At 40.9% G+C, this 20,144-nt stretch overlaps 1 protein-coding gene across 1 annotated transcript in view; it reads left to right on the forward strand.

Moving 5' to 3' along the window:
* LOC107042701 (transmembrane protein 209) overlaps positions 1-20,144 on the forward strand; it is a 462,551-nt gene that overhangs the window by 369,412 nt on the left and 72,995 nt on the right. Inside the window, exon 5 of the mRNA XM_015263853.2 lies at positions 68-289. Coding sequence (XP_015119339.1) covers positions 68-289 — 222 coding nt within the window. The remainder of the gene's footprint in view (positions 1-67; positions 290-20,144) is intronic.

Consider the following 20,144-nt stretch of genomic DNA (forward strand, 5'->3'; position numbering starts at 1 on the left):
GGGGGGGGGGGCACAAGAAAGTAGTTCATTCCTCCAAGTTTTATAATCGTTAATTTTTTTGTACCAGATTGTCATGCATCTAGTCTCATCGTACATGGACACACAACTAGAAGCCCCTTTGGATCAACCAGACGCTCGTCCTTTCACATCCAGATACATGGCAAAAACAGCAACAGAGTTACCAAGAACTAAAGGCCCAATTATTGTTCGTCAATCAACAGATCCACCACGTTATTGCTTGGCTCTCAGTGGAGTCTGTTCACCTGTTGACTATGAAGAAATTCCAAGGGTAATTCACAATTAATAAATAATCATAAACGCATAGCCGTGAAATGAGAAATGAGAAATGAGGAAGGCTCGTCGTAGGAACAGATTAGTTGATCCACAAAAATATTTTCTGTGCAAGCAATAAATCTTATTTGCGGTGTTCATACTCTCATTTTGGCCACAAGAAATGTTAGTGTGATGCAAAACAGAAACCCAATAGCTATTTACACCAATTCATAGCTATTTTTGGTTTGAGAAATTTGTATAACCCTGATGGATCCCTCGGTAGACGTATTGAGTTGTTCACTCAGTCAAGTCGTAGTTGATCAGCGATCAATCGACTGTTAGTCGACCAACATTGATTATCGCGTTCTGATAACAAGTAATCGTTAACCATTAATGGACCATCGATCGAATAACTCGACCCGCCATCAACCAACCGGCTCGATCACCGATCAATCAACCGAGTGGATAAGTCAACCCTCTGTTGAGTTGCCAACGACTCACTATCGATCGATCTGTCAAGGAAAGAATTCATTAACATTGCCCTTTTTTCATTTATTCTTTCAGCTATTTTCAATTCTCAAACATTAGAAATTAATCTCGCAGTAGAAACGTTCCGATACGGGGTTGAGTTTTTTCTTTGCTTGCTTTTCCTGAGGTTATTCAATATGTGCTTCTGGAGATAGCCGTCCAGGGAGGGAAAATTGTTGGAATTTGTATAGTAAAATTCTAAGAAAAATTCTGGTGCTCCCATGTAGAACACTCTCCCCTCAATTTTTGCTTGTTATATAGTCAAGCCGGGGCTGAGCGGTCGGTTCGAGCCACTGAAATATACTATATGTATACTGGAAAGGGCACTGAGCCGCCCTAAGCGAGCCGAGGGAGAGGGTCGAATTGGGGGCCACCTGTCTCTGTCGTACCGTCCGCGCCAAAAGTATTTTCTTACCTTGGATAACGTATAGAATTTAGCATTGGAATTCTGTTCTTTTTGGTTGCATATGTAATTTTTTTTTAAATTCAAATTCATAACGTGTGACAGTTGAAAATTTTATTCTTTCCCAATGTATACTGATACATGGGGTATTTACAATTCTATTACAAGTAAATTGACATGGACAAAATTCATAAGAATATACAATTTAATACATTCTTTATTCAATTAATCTGACTGGAATTCGAAATCCTCTGAGTCAGTACCGTCCTCAGTATTCGGAAATTCAAATTTCGTTATGTCCAATATCATTCCTGAAATAGAAAGTTGATATTTGAATGATATAAACTTTTATTTCAAGAGGAATTAATTCCTCAAATTCACCGACCGTAATGGTTAGGTGGGTGAGGTATTGCTCCGGCGGACATCCAAGCTAAGCAGCGTTGAGCTGGGTTAGTACTTGGAGAGGTGATCGCTTAGGAACACCTCGCTCGCACAAAAATTGCGGGCGGTAGGTACGGTGGAGGGGCCTAGTGTCTTCATCTAGTCAGTGTGACAGATGGATATATTAGGGCACGGCACGAGCGGCCGGCTGTGCGACTGGGGTTTTACATCGTTTCCCGTGCAGTCCTAGCTCGAATGGGGCACAGCTAAGAGTAAGACGGTCATGATACCGCAAATAACAATGAGGGGAAAAGAAAGGAGGGGAGGCAGGCTAGAGGAGGGGTTTCAAATCGAGAATTACTTCGATAAAACTAATGAAATAGAAAAAATAAAAAACAAAAATAATTCCTCAAATTCAAGAACATGCTTCGAGCTACTGATCTCTATTTGATCTCTCGAATACTGTGATGAAAAAGTAGAATGCCCCAATATTTATTTATCCTTCTAGCATCAAAAAAATCTTTACCACATCAATTCACCGCACATAACTCGACCTAAGCTTCTCAACTCGCTTGTACCGTGAGCCGTTTGGCAGGTTACGCGCACGCGCACCGTCGAGAGATTGAGAGAGGTGGCCCCCAAAATCTACTCTGTGGCTCGTTTTCCGTTTACGAGTCTGGCATTGCAGTGCCCTTTCCAGTATATAGTATATTTCAGTGGTTCAAGCGCGTTAGCGAAGTGTCAGCCCCATCTCCGCTTGAATTTCTACACGGTGCTGCCTCACAATCGAACCACCAATCTCGGAAGTCATGAAAAAATATCGCGCAGTACCTGAAAAATCCTACCGAAGCACATGAAAATTTTCGAAGGAGCGCCTGAAAATTCCTGAGGAAACACATGAAAATGTACTGCGCTAATACAGAAAATGCTGCTATTGAAATATTCAAATATATTTTTAGAAAAAAGAAGATTCGGCAGTTACCTTAAAGGGGCGATTTGGCAATGAACCAATTTGGCAGACAATCAATTTTTTTTAGCAAAAAAATTGTTTTCCCCTTTTTTTCGTGCCAGGAAAGCTGGGAAGGAGGCGGGGCCATCAAGACGCATGCAAGTAGAATTACCCAATAAATAATAAAAATAGAGGATGCATCCAACAATTTGAGAGGGCATGAACAGGCACTGCTCCAATTTTCTGGGTGAGTCTCCATTCGATAATACGCAACTGCTTCATTCATCTTCGGATAAGGAAGAAGAATTTGCTTCCTTCGAAGACTCCAACTCAACTATCGTTCAGCAGAAGCGTGGGGATCCTCTACAGTTCTGATAAGTGATAGCATTCCTCTGATCGCTTCCTCGCCCTTGCTCTCCAGCTCCACCCCAAAGTCTGGAACTTCTGTAAGATCTAAAAGAAGGGAACGCCCTCCAGCTGTACTTGCACTGCGCAGAAAGGCTAGGAGTGAGTCTCTTTCCACACTAACTGATTTCGTAGATAAAAAAGGAAAAGACGAAGTATTGAGGGAACTGAAGACTCAAATTCAGTTGGTTCAGTAAGGTTATTTCTGTGGTTCCCGGTAACTTAGTCGGTAAGAGTGCCCGGCGCGTATCTGGGAGACCCGGGTTCGATTCCCGGCTGGGTGAAGCGGAAATTTTTTCTCTCTAAATTCTAATTCTCTTAGAATTCTTTAATGCCTAAAGGAGGTTAGGCGGTGTATGAGGTGAATTTGAGAGTGAATTTCTGTGGTTCCCGGTAGCTTAGTCGGTAAGAGTGCCCGGCGCGTATCTGGGAGACCCGGGTTCGATTCCCGGCTGGGTGAAGCGGAAATTTTTTCTCTCTAAATTCTAATTCTCTTAGAATTCGAGAGTTGCAGAATCTAACTCTGACTCCTTAACTGGCTCTCCCTTCTCAAAGAGGCTAAATCGCTCAGTTAGTGAACCGTCCACCCAGATTGAGTTTCCTCTCAGCATGCCCACTCATAATTTAACTCCGTCAGGCTTATTACAGGGTGGCCGGGGCGGCTCCAGCTCTCCCTTGCATAACCTCTCGCCGCGACCAGCCACTGAGCCTATTCCGCAATCAGATTTGGAGAGTTTGCTGAAGAAAGACTCCGACCGTGAGGTTATGTCTACCGCCAGCTAAACGACTTTTGTACGTCTGGAAAGGCCAGGACTGACTCAATTGAGAAATCGATGAAAGAGGGCAATGTCTTCGGGAAAAAACAACTGGATGATTTCAAAGCCTTCATTGAGAAGAAAGATGCTCCGGTGGGCGAACAAATCGCCAGCCTAACTAGCAAAATCTCTGTTCTGGAGGAGAAGCTGAAAGAAGCTGGGGTTTTACTTATCCACCAAATTATTCATTATGATGGCATCCATCCGGAAGCCAGCATAATGAATAATAATATTGGCCGCGAAAGCCTCAAAACTCAAATATCCACCAAATTGTCCAAAGGATTGAGAAAAGGGAATCAAACACCCTAGCGGGCTCGGGTAACGCTGGCCCTCTTATGCAGGAGATCGTGGACCTAAAAGGGCAACTGAACAACCACGAGAGGGCCCTCAGGGCTAGCGACATTGCAATCAGGGGCCTCAAACGTGGGCCTTTGCCCCTTAGAACAGAGATCAATGACTTCATCTTCGCTACCTTCCAGATTGAGGATGCTGTGGTAGAGGCTAGGGAGATGGGCGTAAAGAACAAATTCATCATTGTTAAGCTAAGTAATCCTGGATTGAGGGACCAAATTCTTAGGAACAAAAGTAACATGAGTAGTAGAAAGGACTCGAAAGTGTTCATCGACCCTGATTTCATCCCCCGAGATCAAGAAATCTTCAACTCAATAAGAGCCACTGCCAAGTCGTACAGAGACAGGGGAAGGAAAGTTAAGACTGGCTATACATGGCTACAGGTAGATGATGAATACTGGTCCTGAGACCACTCTTTAGGATCCCTCTCTCTGAATCCACCTCCTAACAAATCTACTGATCTCGGGACCCAGCGTCATGGAGACACTGCATCAGTTAGCGGAACGATTCACTGCCACAACTCAAAAAACTTAGATCACCCGACGTTCTCAAACTGAATATCATCTTCTGAAACTCGAACGGTACGAATGATATTTTTTTAAATGATTATAATGACGGTATGCATGTCTTACGCTTCTCAGAAACCATATTACTGATGAAGGAATCTCCACAATTGATACCTCTCTCCCAGAAACCATACTCCTTTTTGGTCAAATGCTCTCAAAGATAAAACAATGGGGAGAGGTAGTGGCGGCCTCTTATGTTTAGCAAAAAGTGAATTGAAGCCTACGGTTCTCAAAATCACGCCATGGTGGATCTTTGTAAGGCTTGATCTAGGGCCCCATGTAATCGTTGGAGCATTCTACTTCAAACCGAATCTCCAGCTGGACATGGTGTTAGAGATGCTTCAACTCTCTCTGCACGAAATTCAAACAAAATTTTCTTCTGATACCATGGTCCTGGGCGGGGACCTAAATGCCACAGTTTCCGAATTTGAGGACGACCTCCGACCGGAGGTAACACAAAGCTCTCTCCTTCGCCAACACCGGGAGATGTTTGTCTCTCATACCGACTCCAGAGGAGAGCTGCTGATGAATTTCATGGCGGAGAATGAATTTATTTTACTCAACGGCAGGACGGAGTCCCGGCAAAGTTCACGAGCTCCAGAACTTCAACAACCTTCGATTTAGCATGAATCGGTGCTAATCATGCTGGAGTTATTGAGGACTTTGCAGTTACTTCTGAGTTGTTAGGCTCTAACCACCTTCCGATCACTGTTATATTATCCGTGCCAGTAACCCCCTCCCTTTTGAGGCCTCGGTTCCAGTCCTCTGATCTAAATAATTTAATCTCATCGGCTTTGCCTGCTCCGAGCGTTACATGGAAGGCTGACAAGACAATGAACTACGCACTGAATATGGGGAAACAGACCAATAATCTTAGAGATCCCTCTGCAGCCACCGTTAAGTCCCTGAATGATGGTATAATTCATGCCATAAAGGTAGCCGCTACTGAGGCTGGAATGATTAAAAGCCATCGGACTAGAAGAGCCTCCCCCCCTGGGAATTGCCAGAAATCCTTGGTTTGACTCAGAGTGCTCTCAAGTGAAGAATGAAGCGAGGAAACTCGTTGGCGAGATCTATCAACCAGCATTTGACAAGCAAAGGGCTGTAGCCTTTGATGAAAAAAACAAGATGGACAAGAAACAAATTATGCTCAAGAAAAACGCATACAAGAATCAAGCACTGGAAAAGTTTGCAAATGTGAGAGACTCTGGGGTCTATTGGCAAACAATTCGAGATGCTAGAGGTTGGAAACCACTCCTGGAGGTGATTTTCCTTGGCAAATGGAGCAACTTCCTACACCATTCCTACCCGCCAAGAGTACTCAGAGAGCTAGAATTCCCAGCTTCCTCAGGCCTTCCAATGGACGAGATAATCACTCTGACGGAGCTAAATAAGAGCATCATGGAGGCGAAAGGTGGGAAAGCCCCGGGAGTTGACGCAATCTCCGCCAGCTTCTTCAAATTCCTCGCTGAAGACTGGAAGTTACATCTTCTATCTCTGTTCAACAAGGTCTTCGATTCTGGAGAGGTGCCCTCATCGTGGACGAGCATAGTATTACGTATGATTTTTAAAAAGGGCAGTCAGGATGATCCCCTTAATTATAGAGGAATTGCCCTCATCAATGTTATCACTAAACTCTACGTCTATACTAAATGAGAGGATCTATGTCTGAGCAGAACTGTACAATTTAATTCCAGAGGAGCAGACAGGATTCAGAAGACAGCGTTGAGTGACGGACAATATTTTCTCTTTCCAAACGATACTGCAGAATCGTCTAAGGCTGACAGGGGGCGTGTCTACACCCTATTTGTTGATGTTAGAAGAGCTTTTTTTTCTGTGCCCCAGTTCAAACTCTGGAGCAAGTTCTTGGGTCTGGGAGTCAGCTCCAAGATTATTCGGACAGTTAAAAACCTTTATGACAGCATCCATGCATATTAAGACCTCGGAGGGGACCTCGGAGCAGGTGGACGTCAGTGGGGGAGGGTTGTAAGGGGAAAAGTCCTTTCTTGTCCAATTTATGCTTGGCCGACATTGTGACCTTTTTTCGTTGTGACGGAAGGAATAATGTCATCTTTTCGCTCTATGCTGATGACCTGATCATCCTCGCGAGTAGTTTGACGGACCTCGAACGCAAACTAAAAATTCTGGAGGAGTATTGCAATACCTTCGAGCTAAAGGTAAATATCACGAAAACTAAAGTCGTGGTGTTTAGGAAAGGTGGACCCCTGCCTGCTGCGAATCATGATTTCAGACTGAATGGCTCCTTGGTAGATATAGTCTCTGACTACGTGTACTTGGGAGTCAAGTTCTGCTCCTGTGGTCTTGGCACAGCTGCTGTGAAAGTGGCAATCGCCAAAACCAAAACTGCTTCCTCCGCAGCCTTAAAGCTTATTTCCAAGTTGGATGTCGACTCGTGGGAAGGAATTAAGAAGCTTACCAAAGTGTCGTCCACCCTGCTGTATACTACTACAATGTCGGGCACTGGGAGACCTCGAAAAGCTGGAGAGTATGCAGTTGGACTTCCTGAAAAGACCTTCACCTTCCGAGGAACTGTGTGGGTTATGCGATCCGATTTGAGACTTATATCATCCACATTGCCTACGAACTGCTGAAACAGGCTCTAAGGTGGATCCAAAAAATCCTGGAAATGAAACAGGAGCGCCTGCCCAGAGCCTGTCTGATTCACACTCTAGCTCTAGCTAATGCTAATGGAGAAAGGTACGATAATGCGATGGAAAAGTACAATTGGATAATTCAGCTCAAGAGTCGTCTTGCTGGTATTGATTGCTCTGATCTTTGGGATAACCTGACACCGGAGTACTGGAGAACGAGAATTCCAGATGTCCTATGCGACCTTAGAAGCAAGCTCAGTTTTGAGGACTATGAGAGGTACTGCAGGTCCATTTCCCTCCAAATTAAACTTTACATAAACCCCCTGGACAATTACGAAAATTTCTACCCATCTAGAGATCCGTTGGCCTTCATCAGCGCTAAAATGCAACTCCGCACCCTGTCAATTTACTCCAGGATGCTGATTTTAGACAGTATTCTGTACTTTTTCGATCCAACTCAGATGTGCTCATTGTGTAATAACTACGAACTTGAAACGTTTCTCACTTCTTGCTAAATTGTCCAGTGTCCCAACCTCCGAGACTCCATTATCTTCCCAAATATTTATGGGACCCTCCCTGTCAATCTTCATCTAGTCTATCAGCCTTCCTCAATAGTAATGATGCCAGGGACACCAAATTTTTTTTTGTTTTTAAAAAAAATGTTTTCAGCTAAGAGCCTCCATGTTAAATGATTAGATCTACGATATATTTCACCTCCGGTCACTGGTTCGTTCCATTCGTGGTATTACTTTTACTATCAATATCATTATTATCTTTCTTTTGTGTGCAATTTTTCACAAGTATTAATTCCTTCCTGTTTGAATAAACCCTGTTCACTATATCATCAGCGGTTAAAAACAAATATGTATATATCATATACCGTATGTAAAAACTGTATATTTTGGGTACTCCCCTGACAAATGGTACCATCTACCAACGGCAGTTAATAAATGAAAAAAATAAGCTAATGGTTTATTGAGTTACTAATTCAATAAACCATTAATTTACTCATGCATTTCATAAAACAAATCACTGCAAAAACAGATCTAAACAACAAACAAATGTTGATTGGAACAAATTCCAATGGACGAATGCTAGAAGCCCTAAATCACTTATTTTCTATCTTCACCTCTGACCTCATTTTTACCCTTATTCTGAACCGCAATTCTGATCCTGATATTTAGACCATTAAATTCTGAACTTTTACGTTTTAATACTTGCATTTTGACCTTTATATTCTAACCCTTACATTTTAACCCTCATTTTGACATTATATTTCTATCCTCATATTCGGACTCTTATATATTGATCTCTGTGACCTCATATTTCGACCCTTAGAGTTTGACCTTCATGGTCAAACTTTTATGTTCTGACCTCCTACATTGTAACCCTTAAATTTTGACTCTTAAATTCTGACTGTTATACTTTGACACTCATATTTTGAAGCCGATGTTTGAGGGTTACTTCTAACTCTTGTGTCTGACACGTTTTGACCGTAATTTCTGATTCCGGCTCTCATTTTTTCAAAAATCAATGATTTTTTAACGGATTTTTTCCACAATAATTATAGGGACAAATGTAAACACATTCCCAATGTTCGAATGAACAGAAGTTATTGGTTCGCCGCATAATTTGTCACCCCCAATTTCAGCAAAGTATGTAAGGAAAATCAAAACAGAGAAATCAAAATATAAAGGTTTAAAAACAAGGGTCGGAATATAACGGTCAGAGCATAACGGCCAAAATATGAGGATCAAAATATAAAGCCCAAAATATTCAAATGTAAGGGTGAAAATATAAGGGACAGAATATAAGTATCTAAATACAAGGGTAAAAATATAAGGGTCAAAGTACAATGAATGTACGGTTCTAAGTAGAAGCGTCAGAATTTAATGATCAAAATATAATGAAATAGGGTTTTTTGAAATAGGGTTTTTTTCTAAAAATTATTTTCCCTATCCCGAATGTCCTTTTCACTCGCAACCTTCAATTTGTTACCCCCTCTCATAATCACCATGTAAAATATATGTTAAAGCCCCTGGGCTGGCGCTATACTTCATAAAGTACTGTATATAAAAACTGTAAACATTTGTTATTGTTTGTAAATATTCGTATTTATGTTAATAAACATTATTTAACTTGACTTGATCAGAATATAAGAGTCCAAACACAAGGGTCAGAATATAAGGAACAACCGATCGGGGTCAAAATATAAGGGTCACAATACGAGAGTCAAAATGTAACGGTCCAAAAATGAGGATCATACATGAGGGTGGTCAATGAGGGTGGTGACGGAGGGTGAGGGTTGGACTCTCTCCCTCCGTCACCACCCTAACAATCAGCACGGAATAATTTAAAATAATACCAATCAGTTCCATAAAAATTCGTACAATCCAGTCTTACGATTTGGATATGTCGATCTTCTCATAAGACCGGATCCTCCCTGTGGATCGAGAAGTTAATAAATTTCAATAAAATGCAGTTTTCCTCTGTTCGTTCGAGACGAAACAAAACATGACCCCTTAACGGCGAGCTCCGCGATGTTGAATGACCAGTTGATCTATAAAACTCTCCCCAAAGACGAGAATGTGACTACTCAAAACTTAAATAACAAATGAGTAAAGTCATGGAGACAACGGAAATTTCGGACTTTCACATGCCGTTATACTTGCTCCCTAAAATTCATAACCCGACTCTATCATCCAGAACAATCCTCTTGTCTATCAATGGCTCCGTCACCGCTCACCGCCGGCCACTTTTCCAATATAAAAAACAGTGCTTGTTCAAAACCCAAGTAAAAAAATATTGTCATCCCCAGTGATCACATCTTGATTTCTCTCGATGTCACCTCCTTGTATAGTAACGTTTCCTTAGGCTTAGTAGAGGAAGCTATCGAAAAAAAGCAAGATAAACTTTCCGCTGAAATGCCTTCCTCAGAAATAAAAAAAGTAGTTCAAACTGTTATGAATGACACTTTTCTTTCTTTCAATAATCGCCACTACAAACAACACTTTGGTTTGCCAATGGGTTCTCCTATGTGTTGACTTGCCCATGCAGGAGCTAGAATTATGGTGTCTAAAGAAATTGGATTTCATTCCTCTGTTTTTTGTTTCCGAATGGAAGCTTTATAATTGTGTGGTTTTTCGATTTCTTAATTTTCGGTGGAAATGCCTGCAAATGTCATGAAAGGTGAATGAAATGAAGTTTTTAAAAAATATCTGTATGTGTGTACATGTGTATTCATAGGTCAAGAACTGTCTCCATAACTCGAGAATTATTGCGGCAAAGATACTGAAATTGTGGCTGCTCATTGGTATTACTCGTCATATCGATACCTATTCAATTGGATTGAAAAAAGACTATCACTCCCTGGGCAATGTACCCTACATTGATAACCTGAGAGGTTCTCAATGTAGGGTAGGATGTACCCTACCCTACACTGAGAATCTGAACAATAGATAGACGGTTAAGGGGAACTTGAGGTTCTTTGAAGGATTTAAAATAGGTTACGTATGTGAATGCTACACGGGGGCTATGCAGAGAAAAATATATCACTTTTAATGGAAAAATCAGTTGATGGGAAAAATGGAGCTAAAATAGCGGAACTGGGAAGTAGCACACAAGCCCAATAGATAGACGATGAGACCGGAAGATAGACGGTAGGCTACCAATAGATGGACGGCCTTGAGAAATGTATCATTTTTATCGAGTTTACTTGAACATGTGATGTTTTCTTTCATTGAATATGGAGATATACATGGGAAAACAGATTATTCATCTTCGGGGCATAAATCTGCATTTGACGATGTCCTTGCATTATCTGAGTTTGACTCTTTCTCAACAGATTTGTGTTCTTTGATCTTCCTCCTTTTCCCAGATAACTTTTGAGGGCAGGCTCGTACACCTGCACAGTTGGAATGAACACGGGCACATGCTACACATTTTCATAAACACGTACAATTCTACACGAGATTCCCAATGACGTTACACGTTCATTGGAGAACACATGATTTTTCCCACTATTTTATTTACACGATTAATGTAACATACATTGATAGAACACGAGAAGCCCATTCACGTGGATAGTGCACAGTTTTTCTTCAAATTAAACACTAATATTCATGCACGATGGAATATGCACCGCTGAACTATTCACCAGGCTATTTTACCTTCAAAATTACTCAAAATAATTTTCCACAGCCAAAATGACTCCAAATTATCTACCACATGATGCCGGGAATTCTCCACCGTATTCATAAAAACATTCACAAACTGTTGGAACAGCAGCTAAATCTGCACTCACGACAGTTGAGGGTTATATTTGGAAATGATTCAATAGTCCCACAACTCCATGATTCCTTATTTATGAATTCATCAATTAATTAATTATTATTTATTAATTTATTAATTTTGTTAGGCCAGGTCATTTGAGAATGAATAAAAACCTATAGGGTTAGACCAGTATTAACTGAAATGAGCCTAAAGGATAAATAAAAAAATACTATTTTAATTTTTTTAGCTTCATTACAGAGAATTTTATGATCTAAAAATATTCATTTTAGACATTTTCATGAATCCATCAGTTTAGGGGTTATAGACAGAATTACTTCAAATATTTCAATTAATAAGGAAGGCAATTTGAATATTATACTGACAATATGTTCGACATGAACAAATCGAGCAAAAAAAAAACATATTTTTTATAGGAAATTGCAAAAATGTACAAAAAATCGATCGGAATAATGCTGAGAAAAATTAAAATTCCAGACATTTCAATATTCATTCTGATATTCCTCTCTGAATATTCTTGAAAAGGAGAAATCGAGGGTAAAATGTCTAATGAGCGTTTTGCTGAAAGGTTCACAGCTTCCAGCAGCCAGAGAAGGATAATTATCATATATTATCCTCAAGAATGATATATAATAGTCGACCACATATAGAAAATTAGACAAATGAAAAAAAAAATTAATTTATTGAATGAGTCGGCAATTAGGGCGCAAAACCCGCGTTGTATACGATATAGGGGAGGATGGGGCAAAACGGCCCCCCTTCAATCGTCAATATTTTCCGATTCAATAATCCGATTGGGATGAGTTAGAGCTCGTTTTGAAGAATGAAAAATTATCTTCAAAATGAAGTTGAAACTGGGAATTTTCACAATGTCATTCACAAGTTATTGACAATTGAAGGAGGACCGTTTTGCCCCACCCTCCCCTACGTATGTTCTTGCATACGACGACATCCTGAACATTCATTTTCGATGGCTCGTGGAGTACATGCCTCACAGGTGGAGATGTGCCCACATGGGATGAGAACCATATTTGCCTCTGCTGCTATGCAGATAATGCAGTATGAGATTACGCGGTTTCCGTTCTGTGCGGCCGGAGCAGGATCTCTTGCCTCTTGATTATTTTGATCAGGTAAAAAGGATCGGCATTTCATTTTCGACAAATTGGTCGAAATCAACAGGCGGAAATTCTCTGTCGAAGTCGACATCTCTACGAACATGTCCCCCTACATGTTCTTGTCTGATCTCGTCGTGCTGTTCGATCACTTGCCTCCCCTCTCGCTCAAGCTCCCTACCCCTCACACGCCTGCCAGTGCCTCGACCACCGCTTGCAGCTACGACTCGTCTTGCAGCCACACCACCCCTCGCAGCCGGAGCAGGTTCATCGTCGAGGACTTGGTCAAAGGGCGGGAATTCTCTGTCGAAGTCAAAATTAACAGGCGGGAATTATCTGTCAAAGTCAAAATTAACTGGCGGGAATTCTCTGTCGAACGCGACATCTCTACGACCATTCTCCACGACCGGTTCCCCCACGTGTTCATCTCTGACAGGAACGACATGCTCTTGTTCGATGTCGTCAGGCTGCTCAATCACTTGCCTCCCTTCTTGCTCAAGCCCCCTACCTCTCGCACGTCTGCCAGTGCCTCGACCACCTCTGCAGCTGTGACTCGTCTTACAGCCACACCACCCCTTGCAGCTCTTCCAGCCACACCACCCCTTGCAGCTCTTCCAGCCACACCGCCCCTCGCTGCTCCTGCAGCTACACCACCCCTCGCAGCTCTTCAAGCCACACCTCCTCTTACAGCTCCTGCAGCCACACCTCCCCTCACAACTCCTGCAGCCACACCACCCCTTACAGCTCTTCCAGCCACGCCTTCCCTCACAGCTCCTGCAGCCATACCACCTTTTGCAGCTCTTCCAGCCACACCTCCCATCATAGCTCCTGCCGCCACACCACCCCTTGCAGCTCTTCCAGCCACACCACCCCTCACAGCTCCTGCTGCCATACCACCCCTTGCTGCTCTCCCAGCCACACCACCCCTCGCAGCCGCACCACCTCTCGCCACCCTCGCAGGCGCTGGAGATCTCGCAGCTCTCGTTCTTCTCGCACCCCTCAAGTGTCTCACCCTCTGTCCTCTTTGGAGTCTCTCAACAATTCCCATCTCATTCTGCCCGTCCTCTCCTCTTCCATTTGGCTGAGCATTTGCATTGTCTAGCATTGGTCCATAATATCGAAATGGACGAACTTCGATCACGTCAAACTGTCCTACATTATTGGAAATAATTGAGATATATGAAGAGGGCGTGAAAAATTTTTGAAAATTTTTTATTCAATTTTTTTTTTGTTATTTTGGAAATAGAGGGCAGGTTAATTAGCTGAAGTAATGATTTAGATATTAATTTGGATTTTTTGTCATTTTCTTTCATGTTTTATTCCGTTTTTTGATTCATTAATTGGAGGAAATGATTGGAATTAAGTTTTTATTGGGAAGACTTCAAAATGTAAGCAGAAAAAAGAAGCAAATTTTATGTTGATCTCTTATGGATTTTTCGAGGCATTTCTATCAACTGTTTTGAAGAGAAAGAAATCGTTAAAGGGCTGAGTCCAACGTTTTGGAGATCAATTGGACTGTTTTACTTCGGAACAATCCTTCTATCAGTAATTCAATCATCTGGTGAATGGATAATTTTATAACATCACTAAGATAATCAGGTTCAAAATCCATGGTTTACCATCAATCGGGACGAGATCATTCACATTGGCGACGGCTTCAAATGCCTAGATATCAACCTCGTTGTGGATCCTCGTGATGTATTCATCATAACCCTCCCTCAGAAACCGTTGACTGGCGATGTACAAGAATTCTCGTACTCACATCCTAGTTATTTGAAATTCAATGGCTTGAGAGTCATTGAAAAGTGATTTCGATTCACTCTGTATCTAGGTATTAATTAAGCCTGGTTTCCACACTAATACAGGATTCATACCTGTCAGGTGAATCCAGCAATGCCTGCATTTCTCTAATTTATCTGTCCTTTTGGATCTGTGAAGCCAGTCCCCTGTTCCTAGAGTCATTACCATTGAACAAGCTCTGTAATCTAATGGCAGTCTCCGTCATATCATCTCTCATTCCCTCTGTAATTGAAATTTTCGAAGAGAAAATATTTTTATATCAAGATTCTATTCACGTATGAAGAAATCACATAGAAAAATCTAGCAGATCCAATAGAAAATGTGATTGGATTTATCTCTCATTTTCTCTTAGTTCTTGACCGATCTTATTGGAAAATCCCGCAGCTCATCTTCGTGGTTTTTATCCATTTTTACAAATTTTTATCAATTTTCATCAATTTTTATCAGATTTTATCAATTTTTATCCATTTTTCACAAAATGAAAAAGTGTGAAAAGGAGAGTGGAACTGCGTAACTAATCAGGCGGGAACTAATCATAAAATTTAATATTTCGCTGGAATAACGGGTTTTTTGCCATTTTTTCGGAAAATCGCTGGATGACTGTGTTCACCAGTTTATTGCTAATCTCGCTTTGGTTCTTCTCATAACTATTGTTAGTTGCTCTTTAATTGTGTTGACTCGCTGCGATCACCTCGGTTAAACATTAATAAGTGTAAATAGCGACCATTTGTGTTTATTAAATTGTCTAAAGTGACCGACGCCACGCGTGTGATTTCTCGACCTTTTTCACACTCCTGAAAATTCATAAACATCGCGCTCCTAGCTCATTCCCTCCACAGATCGCAGACCCGGCATCGAACACAAGTATATAATAATAGTTAACGATATTTGTCATGGAGTATGCATGGGATTGGCTTTAATATTTTCAAAAAATGGTAATCTTTATGCCTTCATTTTGTGAAAACATCCATTAGGATTCATTCGGAAGCCTACTACCAATGAAATTGGTAGACACGAAAATAGGAGAACAAAAAACGTGAAGAGTAGCTGTCATATGTAATATGTCAAATGGCTTCTGTCGCGTTGCTTGTTTACCATTACGTCGATGACATTCTTACCCATGTTCCCGCCGAGAGGATTCAACTTGTAATAGATACTTTCAACTCATACCACCCACGGCTTCAGTTTACCCGTAAAGGGAATTGAAATATCGAATCCCCTTTTCAGACCTGATGATCAGATCTGACTCGGGAGGGAAATGTAGCTTTGCGCCCGCCGGGACGGAAAACAATTTATTTCTCTCAAGAAAATATGTTTCAGATATTAGAAATTTTTTTTTTCACACACCTGCACGGAAAGTTCGTACTTTCCTCCCGCTCATCAAAGAGCAAAATACGAACTTTCCCTTGCAGGCGTATGAAAAAAAATGTCTAATATCTGAAACATATTTTCTTGAGAAAATTTAAAAAATTGCATGTGCACCTCGGGCGGAAAAACATGACTTTTCGCCTTTGATGCACTATATACTATTTTGCGATAAACGGTTCAATTTGAGATGGATTCGATTCACACGGACAGAGTGAAAAGAAATTACCCATTGACAGGCAAAAACGTATACCGATATTTTGTTGATGGATAGAGCTAAAAACTTGTTTTGAAAGAAATTTAAATCATCGTTGAATTTTTCTCAATTCACATTGTGAATAAACATAGCAGATAGAAATCTCAAGCGTTCGACTATTTACAAATTGATAACCTTAAAAAAAAACAAAAACAAATTTTTTTTTTATACCCCTGCACGGAAAGTTCATACTTTCTTCCCTGATGAGTGGGAAGAAAGTGAGCATGCGCTTTTTTAACACGCCTGCAAAGAAAAGTTCGCGTTTTGCACTTTGATTTGGAAAGTCAAGATTTCTCGCCCTTGGGAGCAACTTTCCACTCTCGGGTGGAAAGTACTCACTTTCCTCCCACTCATCAGAGAGGAAAGTATGAACTTTCCGTGCAGTGGCGAGAAAAAAATAATTTTCAATAGAAAAAGAATTTTTTTTTAATTCTCCATAAAATAAAAAATCAGTAGGGGCAGGACCAACTTCCTTGGCACGGATCAGCAGATGGAGGGTGTTACGAGGAACATACCTCGTTCCTAAATNCATACCTCGTTCCTAAAAAGGATGGATAATTAGTATTTTGTGAGATTTCTGGCATGAAAAGAAAAGTAACCGTCACTTGGTAGGGATTACTCCACCTTCCTCCCTCTTTAAACTAGACAATATTACCCGAAATCTATGTTAGACCACCACAAAAAGAAGATAGCTCAGAGGACATCGTCCGACACCATCGCCGAAGCCAGAGGATCAAGAAAACCAGTTGGACCCTTGCCAAGACAAGAAACCGAGAGATAAGGACAACCAGGAACTGTCACCAGTCACACTCCCGGAAAAATTTCAAAGACACCAACAAATGTCAATCCCATGGAGCTGTCCGTTGTTTACTGAGGAGGCCGATAAAATCCCCTCCTTATCGACTGACCCAGTTATCACGAGAGGGTAACAAAAGGACACCAGTAGCGAAGGGCGGAAACGAACCAATAGGAAACCCGGAGAAGAAACTCGGCATGATTAATGACTGGAGAGACCGTTGACGGCGTGAAGGTCAAGGTCCGGGCCAATCAACAGGTGAAATGACAGGAAAGGATTTCACCAATATAAATTCGTGCCAGATGGAAGCATATGATTGGCTAAAAGGGGAATTAGGAAAAATTGGAGAAGAAGGACCAGCCTGAAGAGACGAAGGACAGCCATCTTAAATCACTCTGAGCATAGCGTTGGTTCCCAACAGACGTGGGGACACGAAAAATCTTACAACCGTAGTTTAAGTTAAGAATTAGTGTTAGTTTCACCTTTCCGTGAAGGGTGAATTTGCCTGGGAGGTCATCAAGGACGCCTGCCGAGATCCTGAGAGAGGGAATTTATGTAATTAATCCGGAGAGTCAAATACTCAACATTCGATTTTCCCCGAATTCCGTAAGTACCGTATAAATATTACGTACTGTGGGGACTCGAGTGTTGGAGAGAGAGTAGTAATTAAATTAGGGGAGTGATTAAGTGATAATACGCGGTGAGGATGGCCGGTAATTAACTTTGGAGACAGGTCGTGTGCAAAATGGGACAATGGGTGTGACGGGCCCCTGAGATCAACCGGTCGATGTAACACCGCGTGTTGAGTCAAATAGGCAATGATGGTAAAACTTAGAACCTCAGTTAATATTCTTATTTTTCTACTATAAGAATGTGTGAATTCCGTCAGATTATTGAAGAAATCTTACAATAGAGTTGTGTGAGAGTGTAAAGAGTGGTGGGGGATTAGACGTAATCCACCACAAATTCTAATTGTTCAATTCACTCCATTCATTCGAGATTTGCAATTCTTCTCTGGAATAAATTATGATATGAATAATAGTATTGTTAACTTCTTTATTTAGTTTAGAATCCCGATCATTATAAATTTAGAAATTAATAAAGTGAGAAAATAAAGGTTTCCTTGAACGACTTTCAATAATCGATAATTATCGAATAAGGCCCGAACAAATACAATTGACTCAATTCAGATTAATTAATTACCCGAAGGCGATCAAAGGTAATTATTGTTAATTCCTGTGATAATTAGTGTTGAACGGAATCACAAGGTAATTTTGAGAAACTCGAAATTTCAGAGACTCAAGGAAAATAAATAATTGGCCCGAACAGTCATTGAAATAAAATGAGTTGAGTTGTGGTTCCGTACAACATTACAAGGGTTAGATTGATATAGACAGTGAGTAGAAAAAATCCGCGCTAAGAACATTGGCCCTGCTCTTACTGATTTTTTATTTTATGGAGAAGTTTTTAAAAACTTGTTTTTTATTGAGCACTATTTTTCTTATAGAAATCAGATCGTGTACTATACCCATTTATTTGACATTTCTGACTTGGCTTTCTTGTTCATTTATTTTTATTTTTGACAAATTTAAGTTTTCCGGTAGAAACCGAACAAAACTATCTCTTGGGGCAGTCTTTTTACAGTCTTTTTAGTGAGTAGAAAAAATCCGCGCTAAGACCGTTGGTCCTGCTCTTACTAATTTTTTATTTTATGGAGGAGTTTTTAAAAATTCGTTTTTTATTGAGCACTGTTTTTCTTATAGAAATCAGATCGTGTACTATACCCATGTATTTGACATTTCTGACTTGGCTTTCTTGTTCATTTATTTTTATTTTTGACAAATTTAAGTTTTCCAGTAGAAACCGAACAAAACTATCTCTTGGGGCAGTCTTTTTACAAAAACTTTTGTTATTGTTTTTTTTTGAAACATTTCACTTTTTCTTTCAAAATAAGCTCAGAATTGTTTTCATATCATGAGGAAGTTGTTCTTGTCAATTCAACTCTTTTTTTCACAATATAGAACATCTTTTCAATTGTTAACTGAAGGAAAACAAACAGTTCTACTCCAGATTCATTGTTTTTATCGACTTTCGATTATTTATTCAGATTTCAGACTTGATTTGTTTTTCCCCTTCTTTTTTTAATATTTTCTATGGGGATTGTATTTTTTAGTGAGATGGCTTGCTTTCCTTTCAGGAACGACCCAACAAAATGTTGGGTTATAACGATTTTGTAAAAATGTTGACTGGATAGATATTTTTATAAAACCATTTGTTTTTATTTTTTATTTTGAAGATATTACTCATGTTGTTGAAATAATTAGAATAGAATAGAATAGAAAAAGTGCGGCTGGTCACTTAAAGCGCCCAGAGTCACCTAAATCATACGATCTTTTGTAACTTCCGCCTTAGTTTCGGTCAGTCACACAGCCCCAGCCCTGTGTTTCTCACTAGGCTAATAAGGCTGGTGACAGCCGCTTGTTGTAAGTCCTCTGGTTTCAGGAAAGCCTGGCCCCAGATTTTATAGCGACGGAGTGCTAATAGGGGGCATTCACATAAAATGTGGATGACGCCCTCCTTATCGCCTCCGCACAGTCTGCAGTCTTCTTGTTCTGCAAGTTTCATCTTGAACAGATGAGCTCTGAGAGCTGTATGACCCGTAAGGAGCCCTACTGCTACCCTCAGATCCCCTCTGTGCAACTCCAGAAGCTTTCTGGTCCTAACTCTTAGTTGCCCTCTCATAAGCAGTTTCGCTTGTCTGCAGGTCGCAACTTTCTCCCAACACCTGACATGATCCCGCTGGAAATGATCTTTAATAAGAGTTTTTCCCACTCCGAAGGGCATGCCAAGCAGGCCGTTCAGCCAATTCATAGGGCATGTAAACTGACCCTACAACCAAGCTCATTTCCTCGCCTTGTCCCAGGCCCAGATCCACTTGTGCCACAGCCAGGTCTCCCTCACTAGCATGTGAACAGAAGAAAGAGTCTAGTCCTTTAATAACAATGCAAGATCTAATTTTCTCCTGAGTGTTTGCGTGATAGATTCTGCCACAACCACTGAGGCCCTTAATAGCATTGTCCACTATCCATGGTTCCTGGATCATTGCTATGACAGTCTGCATCCCAGCTAACAGCCTGACTAGAGTAGCCGAGGCTGCTTTGCTGTGATGCAAATTTATCTGTACAATGTACACCCGGGTTGCAGCCATAATGATGACTACTTTCCTGGTCCCTTTATGTACC

Source organism: Diachasma alloeum, unplaced genomic scaffold, assembly GCF_001412515.2.
Source record: "Diachasma alloeum isolate Michigan unplaced genomic scaffold, Dall2.0 Dall_scaffold_00510, whole genome shotgun sequence".
NCBI lineage: Eukaryota > Metazoa > Arthropoda > Insecta > Hymenoptera > Braconidae > Diachasma > Diachasma alloeum.